A 10,516-nucleotide genomic window follows, 5' to 3' on the forward strand; every position below is an offset into this window, starting at 1 on the left:
GTAGTTATTTCGGCATCATCTTGATCCGACATAGTGAGTGGGTTCAGCAGTTCAGTTACTCATGTGTATAAACACAAATGCTCTTGCGGTCATATAATAACCACTTGGCATTACTGTTATGAGATGAGGTAAGATTGGTAATTTGGAAAGTTCCCTATACATTTTTGAGGACATTGCAAGGTTTTTTTTTCACAATCTTGAACAGTGCCATGCTGCCACCTATTATTTTGAAGCATGTGGTCAGGAATTACACACTGCTCCTATAAGCCCTGCATCCAGTACCCTGACCTCAATGCACTTATTTTACATTACATTCCTGCATTGGCGTTGAACGTTGGCATTTGTTGTTGGGAGATGTAGAATCAATAATAATAATTTCTAGGGATATTGGGATACTATATTTGCTGGTTGTGCAGGATGAATGTCACTGTATGTGTTAGACCTGTGATGTCCTTGTAACCTGTCCCTGCCTTTTTCCAATGCATGGTGGGACACACTATTTCTCACACAAAATTAAATACGTAATAGTGCATCAGTACACCCACTGCACTTGACCTTTCCACCTGTTCAGTTCATTGGACACTGAACAATGTGAGTCAACATAAAATAAATGAACCTTTACTTTTGATGATTATTTTTTAACTCTGTAAAGTGGAAAAAATAATTGTATTACTACTGTTACAACTACTGTTACAATTACAGTGATATGTGTTCAGAGGTCTGGGTTTGGGAAACATACTGTCCAACATGACATAGTGTAGGTGGCAGTGTAGTGCATAACAAGTACAAGTTTCCACTGCACTGTAAAAAACTATATGTATATGTTTACTTTTCATTTTCATCAGTAGACCTGGAACTAGTAGAGTCAATTTCCATTACCATTAGGCAGGTATTAGCATGACTATATCTTAGCTCTGCTTTACTCCTCACACTGAGAGAGGAAGTAGCATGTGAGGAAATGACAGTGAAGAAGAGCTGAGTAAAAGTGACCATGAAGGAGGCTAAAAGCATTTTCCTTTTTTTTCCGCCCACTCCTTGTCTTCCTACTTTAGGCCTTGGGGAGATAATGAGGGCCTTGGCTTTGTAAACATTATTTCTGGCATATTGCAGCTGCCATCAGCTTATTTATGGCCTGAATTTTAATAATCTGGGAGCTAATATGCTTCAGAGAGAAGGAAAACACACAGTAAAGCCTGAGCACAGCCAAACATTGCTTTTCTACCCTCAGTAAGGAGGCCACTCAACAGGAACATCAAACGCTCTCTCTCCCGTGCCTGGCCCACGTTAATTGTACATCTATTGTTCCCACATAGGTCCCTGGGAACCAAAGAAGGAGAAAATTGGCAAAGAAAGGAGAGAGACAGAGAGAGCGAGAGAGAGAGAGAGAGAGTAATGAGGCTGAAGCTGAATAAATACGTTCTAAAACAATATCAGACTGACAAAGGTTTTGATGCCTTCCCCTGGGCTCTCTATTGCCCGTATCCCCATTACTCACCTTAATGACAAAAGCTACATTATTAGAACAGGCGTGTTCTACACATATGCACATACAGTAGTACACCTCATGCATACAGTAAGTGGCCTAGGAAGACCTGTCCCTACCAGGCCAGAGAATATTTATGTGGAGGTGCCCTGTGCTCTGTGAATGCGAGTGAATTCTGACCAGAATACATAATGAACCTCACTCTTTTTGTACACTGGAAAGGAAAATAAGAGGAAGATGTTATGATTTAACATGAAGTCTGACTGTTTCATTTTGAGGTTGGTCTGTTCCATTCATGTAGAGACATTGTCAATAAATTCAGTTTTTCAGTTTTGTCTTTTGCGTTAATTTGAACCCTCACAAGAAATGCACAATACAACTTAAATACATAAAGCGGAATCCAACTCAACAATTTTACATATCAAAGTCAAGTCTTGGGGAGCACTACTGCACATGTGAAAAAGTTGTATAAATCATTTTGTGGCTGCAGAGGGAACTGCGCGAAGTGATGTCACTTGAGTCAGCACTGGATGAGGCTGAAGACTACAAGCTTGAATGCATAAATCTGTTGGTTGAGTTAGAAAGAGTCGAAAATACCAGACATTTCTAGCTCATTCCTTTTCTCTGCTTGAGGCTCACAGCTCAAGGCTACAATAATGGCTACTAGCATAACACACCCGAATCTCTGACTATCCATCTTAAGTCTGAGAATGTTATAGGAATACAAAACCATGGCCTTACATGGTACGTTTTCTCAAGAACCAAATTTGATTTGCTCAATTAAAATTAAATCTAAAAAAAAAGAAATCAGTTTTATGATCTGACAACGCCAAGCTTTGGTTTAGGCACAAACACAACTTGTATAGGATTAGGAAAAGAAGACTTTTGGGGGTAAAAAAGTACTTAGTTAAGCTTTGAAAATCAATGAAAATCATGGTTTTGCTTACAATTACTACTTTGTTAAGGACCCTTGTTATGGTTAGAAACGTGTTCATATTTATCATTTCTCAAGGTAAACAAATGTCATTTCTGGGCATTTGCTGTAACGACTGATGCTGATTACAGTATCAATGTATATATTTATTGCCTCAGGAGAAATTGAATTGCATTATTGAACTAGTTTATAATCACAGGAAATTCAAAGATTAACTTTGCATGTCTGCACTCGAATAACATCACCACTGGAATAAATCCCCAAACATTAGGCAGACAGTAATCGTATCAGAGCCATAGCGCCATGACTATGAATGTAACAGTATTGCTTAAACACATCAAAGCAGTACAGGAAGCAGATACGCACACATAAGATGTAATTCGGTGCTGTTCAACTAAGGAGCAACATGAGGTGCAAGTACTTTGCGAAAAGACAAGCCAGTAAACACACAGCTGCTTGTCTCCCGTTCTGCCACGCAGGCTGTGAGAGAACAACCTAACAGGCAGTCGACAGCAGGACCAAGGTGACGGCAAGTTTAAAGGGCAGGGTTCAGAAAAGTAACTGACCCCGTCCTGCCTCACACACTCCCTAGCTGTACATATTTACGAGGTGTAATTTTTATGTGAGCGCCAGGCAACAACAGGTTTAAGAGGGCCAGTGTAACCTTCCTGGGGCCCGGGGTGACCTGTACCCTGGCTACAATAGTTTCCCTGGGCCACAATTAGGACCAGGGCTTCACTGAGTCACCCCAGCGTCATGCTTCCATGGAGCCTCAATCTGGCCCCAACTCTCCCCCTCTCCCACTTAGTAGCTGGCTTTGAAACAGTCATAGCTCTCCCTTCTCACCAGGCAAGTGAACAGTTCATACAAACCAAATGCCAACATACAGCAACTAAACACTTTCAACAGCATATGGTAAGAAAGAAAAAGGGAGATTAAAGTAGATCTTTTGAATTTCCACTGAGCTGAAAAAACAAAAAAGTAAGATGAGAAGAAATAAATCCATATTTCTCTCTCCTCCTCTCACTGTCCCTTTCTCCATTTCTATCTCTCTGGCTTGGTGAGTGGTGACAGTTGCCGCAATGCCCTGCGACACAGTGAATATGCAGCAGGGGCTCACTGGGTCTGGCCACACAGACTTGTCATCACCGTTCAGCATCAAACCCCAAACTACCAATTAACTCCTGAGCCCACCCCCACCTGCCTGAGGGCACAATGACCTGCCCCCCTTCAGTCTACTCCATTCCACACAGCACTAACCCCCACTGCCCCTCAACCCCACTCTATACTCTCTAAACATGCCCCATGAGATGCCGCATGGCTCTATGACATACAGATGCTCAGAGATATTCTTCCCCATCTGTGTGTGTCTCTGTCCGTCTGTCCGACCCCTGAACTTTACAAAAGAGGATAAAGTCAGTTTGTCTGTGTTCGTTCCAGGCACAGCTCAGTATGGCTGTAACAATTTATCATTTGGGGGTAACAGAGAGAGACATACTGGTTTTGGCACTGCGGCGTAGTGAGCAGGCAGTCTCCAGCACAGTGGCTATAGCTACTATAGCACATGAATGGGTCAAGTTTTTCATTCAGCTTGTGTGCAAAAAAAGGATATATTTGTCAAAATCTCTTTTATCGTAATTTCTCAGTTACCACTATTGAATGTACTGGTAACTAAGAAATCGTCTATACTATGGATGATGAATTACTGGGGATCCCCTGTCCATCCACACATGCATGCATGAACACAAAGCACTCTAAACATAGTAAATAAATTCAAATCAGTCAAGATACTCATAGTGTCTGGTGAAAAGCTGTGTTGTAGTACACCTATAGAACACCAGACTGTAGTGTGAGCAATACAGTGTTCATCTAGGTTATTTCTTTACAGTGGGTGCCTTTTTTTGCTTCATGTGCTACTGAGTAACTTTTATAGGAAAGAACAGAGCCCCACGTTTCATCTTATCAGGGGTTACTGTTATAAAGGGGCACTGTCTGCATGTTTGACTAGCACCCTTTCTACATAGTGTAAACCAAATTCTCACACAAACTGAAAAGTTATTGAAATCTCTGGAGTAACTGCAGTTTAATGCTGAAAGAAATTTATTGAAAGTCTTGCCAGGGTGGATGGAACAGAGCAGGACTGTGCTAAAACTGTTCAGGACTGTTAGATGGAGTCCCCTGAGTTCACCGACTCATCCTCCAAATGTAAAAACGGCAGGGCGTCACGAGGGATAGTGTACTTGGCCATGTTTGGAAGCCCAAACACTACGCAGCAGCTCAGGGCACTGCGGAAAATCTCCATGTCACAGGCCTCAGACCACTCATTAGTTGTTGCGTCGTAGTACTCAACGTTATAGGAGGTGGTGAAGCCGTTGAAGCCCCCGACAACAAAGAGCTGATCCTCGATCACTTCGATGCCAAAGTTGCTGCGGGTGGTTAACATGGAGGACACTGCGTGCCAGGTGTTGGTCTGGGGATTGTAAGCCTCAACGCTGCGCAGACGAGTATTGCCATCAAAGCCACCAACCTATGAGAGGAAAAGTAAGATAAAGGGTCAAGTGTTTAAAAGGATACAGAACAAGTTTATCAAACACAGTTGCAAGAAAGAGCACCTGCCTTCAATGTGTCTCTGACTTTTAGTACATATAAAGTAGAAAGCAGTTTGAATAATGAATGAATGGTGGATTACAGGGTTCTATTGTGTTTTTTGTCCCTTCTTGTCCTACTTGTAAATACAGATCAATCAACCTTATGGGTCTTTGAAGGCTAAAGCAGCCAGTATACTCCATCAGAATCTTTTGTGGACAATGCGTATGAACTAGCTCTGTTCGAGCACAACCCACAACCCACAATACACTAAGTTATATTTTTGGCCATACTAGCAGCATGGCTCTGTGGATGGCAATGTCTATCTGTAGGTTGGTTTGTCCACCACTTTGATCTATAATAAAATATCTCATCAACTATTGGATGGATTGTCAATGAAATTACCAGACTCCCAGAGTGCATTGTAATGACCATTGCAAATGTTGACATTCTAATACACTAAACTAAGATGGTGAACATGGTAGACAATATACCTGCTAAACATCAGCATGTTATCATTGCCACTGTGAGCAAACTAGCATGCTGACGTTAGCATTTAGCTCAACCAGTTTAAAATAACTTCAAACTGTTTGTGTGTTGTATGAGTTTAAGCTGCATTTCATGTACTTACAGCATAGACATTGTCTGCATATGCAATGACACCAATTCCGCTGCGCCGGCTGTTCATGGGGGTGATCATTGTCCACTGGTTGGTCTCTGGGCTATAATACTCACACGTTTGCAGGCACTCATTCCCATTGAAACCACCACAAATGTAAACCTGGGGAGAAAAGGAGGGTCTTTAAGTAATGTAGCACTTATCTTGGCTTCACCTGGTGACTATGTTTACTGTATTAATGCAAATAATAAAGAAATATAGAAATAATGAGTGAATTACAGCTGAGACACAACATGTAGTGAAGATTCCAATAATAGTCCAACCGAAAAATAAATTGGACTGATAAATTAGCTGATATTATCTGTCAATGTTGCATTTTCATTGGCTGATAACAATACAGTACAGTGACGCAGAATATAATGTATGTTTGAGGTCATTCCAAAACAGTCACCATTACATAGTTTGTTAGAGAGCACTTACAAGTCTATTTTTCAATTGCAAAATGTCACAATCTTACTCACTATTCTTTACTATCCATATTTAAGATATCCTTTAAAAAAATCTTTATGCTGCATGTTAATGTAAAAAATGAATAATGGCATATACTGTATATTGTTAGTTTTTTAACTTTCAAATATCAATATTGGCATTGGCCTAAAAAAGCCAGTTTGAATTGGGGTCTCATACTGTATATTACCGTGCAAATATTTTTTTCAAATTGTAATTTTTTTTATTGTTGTTAATAAGTTATATTTATTCTTGAGGTAAGCAATTTTGGAGAAATCCTAAACCATGTTATAAATAACATCACAACAACCGCGTATAATGTCTGGAATAACAAGTCAGTGATGCGTGGCTCATTTAGATCTACTTTGTTTGTTTCCCATTTACAGAGCCAGGTCTGTGTACAACCACCGGATTGTTTTCTCAACACATGCACACACAGTGGAAAGCTTGATTGATTTCTCTCTCTCTCTGCTTACACCATCCCTACACAAATAAACCAGTGTACAGTAATGCAACACACATCTCTTAACACTTCCGTACATTTAGATATATAGGTTGCTAAAGACCTTTAGTCTGACCCTAATCTTGCATAGTCAGAACTATCTCCACACTTTGTTTTAGTGCTGTGCCAATGCTGGTGATAGGCCTGGCTGGACATATTATTCTGGTACATGGCTTGTTTGCATGACTTTAAACCAATCACAATTTTCTTGGGCGGTGCTAAACCCAGAATGCAGCGTTCTTGCAAAATTGCGATTGCAAAAGAAGATTGTGGAAGGGTAGGAGAAGTCCAAGGATTCTTACAGGGTTGTTTCAAACTGGTAGAAAGTCAAATTAGCAATATTTCAGTGACCATCATATTACTCTGTGTTACTCTGAATTCTTTCCCAGCTGTTCTTTCACTTCACCCACCTTGTTGCGGAGTGTTGTGCTGCTGGAGTCGCTCCTCTGCTCATGCATGGGTGCAATAAGACTCCACTGGTTGGTCTCGGGCTTGTAGCGCTCTGCAGTGCTGAGTCGTGTGTGTCCATCAAAACCTCCCATTGCATAGATGCATCCACTCAGCACAGTAATGCTCACATAGCAGCGGCGACAGTGCATGGGTGCTACATCATGCCAAGTGTAGGTGCTTGGGTCAAACTTGCGCACGCTGTTGAAATGTTCCACTCTGTCAAAACCACCAACACAGTAGACATACCCATTGAGGAAGGCAGTGCCGTGATAGGCACGAGGACGCTCCCAATTGTTTGTCACACTGATCCAGCGGTCAGCACGAATATCATATGCCTCAATGCCATTAGTGGGATCACCGCCACTCCAGCCCCCAACGGCCAACAGGATGGCATTAGGCAGGCGAGGGCGGGCGAGAGGGTTACAGACCCCAGACAACGAGCGGCTGTTTGTGAAGTTTATGTTTTTAAGGACATCTTGGGCTATGTTACTGCACTCAGGGCTGTTCTTCACCAGCTCATTGGACATCACCTTCATCCTGATATAGTCTTCATTTGTCAAGGCCAGCCGGACCTACACAGAGAGAACAGGACAGAATATTTGAATTTAACATAATGGACTGTAGTACTTCAGTCCAGACCTCTGTTGCTTTCTTATGATTATTTTAACTGAGACTCATGGTTGGTTTCACCACCTGCTCAACAACACAGTATGCAGTATTACTGCCATTTTTCTTTTTACTTGGTAAGAGGTACAATGGGATAATGTTTAATCTAACTGTCTGCTTGAACACCGGCACTCTCCCTCCTCCTGCCTCCTAGGTCTGTGACCCTGTTAACTGGTGCCTTTCAGCCCAATATATTAACTAACTTGATTATTAGTTAATAGGGTCACTTGTTAAACCGAAACAATAGCTAGCTGCGGGACGCTAACATCACAGCTCCAGCAAATTGGGATAATTACCGGACTAGTCTGCATTTTCTACTACAAGACTGCTGGGGTTTCCAGCAGTCCAGTTTATGTTCTTGGCCAGTTTTTCCAGGCATTTCCAGTGGTATTGTATTTCTAGGCTGTGAATTGAGGGATATTGTGTAGCACTGCATTTTAGACAGCGCTTCTGTTCTGTTCAGTCCCTTCAGCCTAGTTGCTCTGGGATGCATTTCCCTCTTAAAAACCAAAGAGTGAACATGATGTGATGATGTGACATCACGTAGGGTTGTAGCAGTGGCTTGCTATCTCCTGTGGTTGGCTTGTCAACAGTGCGGTATTTCATTATTGCGGTTATCGCGACATCCAAAACATATCGCCAATAAATTGTGTGATATGTTTTTGTTATTGTTAACAAATTCCTTAAAAAGTTCAAAACAAACAATGTGTTTGCATGTCTCTCAAAGCGTTACGACTTTCCCGGTCCATTTGTTCCCATTGAAGACATAATTCTTAAAAAAAACATTCCAAGAACTTTTACCTAACAAAAGGCTTAATAATTTCAGCAGGGCTCTGTAGTTTTTAACAAATGTTACTAAAAAGAGGGGAGTTTTGTCACCCAGTGGACAGTGTGGCTCACTGACATGTTTTTAATAGTTTTTGGACAACAATGTAAATCTGTGACACAAAGGAATAAGCTATATCAGACTTTGGATACACAGACAATACTTGATAGTAGGATTAATTTAATTTGTTGACAGTAAGAACAATATGGAGCATGACCAGTCTTCTGTCTTCTGATGATGCAGTTGTCAAAACTGTCCAATCAATGAGTCAGTTGTCCATATGACTTCAAGCTTACAACTCTCTGTTTGTTTGTTATAAGTCAGCCTGAACAAGAACCAGACCAGAACTAAAAGGCAACAATGTGTTTTGTAATGTTGTAGTGTCATTTTTTCCCCCCATCTGGACGAAACTAATGGAACGACAAGTGTGCACCCTTAAACTAGACATGGTTTTGGAATTGACATGGCCTTATGTTAATGATTATTTTTGCAGTCAGGATAAAACCGTCAGCTGAATGTTGAAGCTGTAATTATAAACTAAATGTAGAGACACAAACTTATCATACCTTAGGGAAGAGTACACCTATGTGTTCTTTTCGTTCGTCGGGTATGTGGGCGATCCAGTGAATGATGGCCTCAAACACAGCAGTCTCCTGTTTCACATTGAGCTCATCTCTACCAAGGATGTCAGCGAGTTCCTGCGCAGAAAAATTAAAGAACTCCTCGCAAGAAACAACCTCCTCAAAGTGATCAATGATATAGCGGTAGGCCTTGCACTGAAGTTCAGGGGACAAGCATATGTTGGTGAGATGCCAGATGCCGATGCAGTTCTTTGGGCAGAGATGCTCCCCCAGGAAGTCGCAGCAGGCTTCTACAACGTCCATTACATTGAGCTGATCGGCTGCGAGCAGCAGCTCCTGTGCGTTATCCTCCGTCACAGAAACAGAGCCGGCGTAAGCAAACTCTATGATTTGCTGCATCATTTCAGGAGACAGGCCGGGTATGTCAAACACCTTTTTGTCTGGGGTTGACCAGCGTTTGAAGAGAGCTCTGTCAGGTCAGGATGAAGACACAGCAGAGTATTGAAAGTAAACAGCAACATTTTCTTCACATCTTCACACTGATAGCAGTAAAAATAACTTCTTGTAGCACATTTCAAAACAGATGTGACAATGTGAAGGTTCTTTTCCAATCAATACAACTCAGTTACTTATTGCGATTGGTATGTTTCTCAGACTTCATTAACTGATCATTAATTTGCTATTATTGGGGTTTTCTGCTCATTTGATAAATATAAATTAATCACTTCCTTCCTGTCAGATGACCAACTCACCGGAAGTACGGGCTGCATTTACAGAGGATGACCTTGTGGATCTGAAATTCAACATCTTCAACTTTGATGACTGCGTCACAAAAGTCTCCCTCCAGACGGAGATCATTAAACACTGAGCTTGGCTTGTGTGAAGATGTGCCTTGGTCACTCATCTTGATTTTTAAAATATGAGAGCTTTTTCCTCTGTCTTTTTGGTTTTGGTTTGTCTCAGGAGTCTCAACAGGTTTGTTCAACAAACAGAGAATGTGAATAGCTTATACTTCATGATGGGATTCTAGAATGGATTCTTATTATGTCATAATGACAAGTAAACTGACATCCAATTGAACCTGTAGCTTAATATTATTATTTACATAAAAGTTGCATTACTTCTTTCTCGAAGATCTAAATTGTTATAAACTAATTTTCCTTGCAAGAAAATGCATAATATTTAACAGGATCCGAGAAAAAAAAAAACCCATCTGTAACGCAACAGAATAGAGAGATAATTAGTGTACTTTCCATGATCTTTGTGACTTTGTTCAAAGAGGATGTGGCAAAATGGACTGAAAAGCTTCAGATGCCCTTTTACAATTCACTCTATGAATGATTTGTATGTAATATTAGTCTT

The 10,516-nt window shown here is 41.0% G+C and overlaps 1 protein-coding gene across 1 annotated transcript; it reads right to left on the reverse strand.

Annotated features, from left to right (window-relative positions):
- Positions 1 to 4,581: 4,581 nt before the first annotated feature.
- On the reverse strand, positions 4,582 to 9,571 carry klhl10a (kelch-like family member 10a). Its single transcript, XM_051413446.1, has 4 exons — positions 9,140 to 9,571; positions 7,042 to 7,653; positions 5,635 to 5,784; positions 4,582 to 4,944 (listed from the first exon to the last, which is right to left on the reverse strand). The coding sequence occupies exons 1-4, from the start codon at positions 9,554 to 9,556 to the stop codon at positions 4,582 to 4,584; spliced, it is 1,542 nt and encodes a 513-aa protein (XP_051269406.1). The 5' UTR covers positions 9,557 to 9,571.
- Positions 9,572 to 10,516: the final 945 nt, after the last annotated feature.

The sequence above is a fragment of the Dicentrarchus labrax genome, unplaced genomic scaffold (assembly GCF_905237075.1).
Source record: "Dicentrarchus labrax unplaced genomic scaffold, dlabrax2021, whole genome shotgun sequence".
NCBI classification, from domain to species: Eukaryota; Metazoa; Chordata; class Actinopteri; family Moronidae; genus Dicentrarchus; species Dicentrarchus labrax.

Excerpts from the sequence above, each read along its gene's own strand:
- klhl10a (XM_051413446.1), bottom strand. The coding sequence starts at position 9,556 with ATGATGCAGCAAATCATAGAGTTTGCTTACGCCGGCTCTGTTTCTGTG. Across the intron at positions 7,654-9,139 it reads TAGGTGTACTCTTCCCTAAG|GTCCGGCTGGCCTTGACAAA; the intron begins GTATGATAAGTT and ends CTCTCTGTGTAG. Across the intron at positions 5,785-7,041 it reads GCACAACACTCCGCAACAAG|GTTTACATTTGTGGTGGTTT; the intron begins GTGGGTGAAGTG and ends TTTTCTCCCCAG.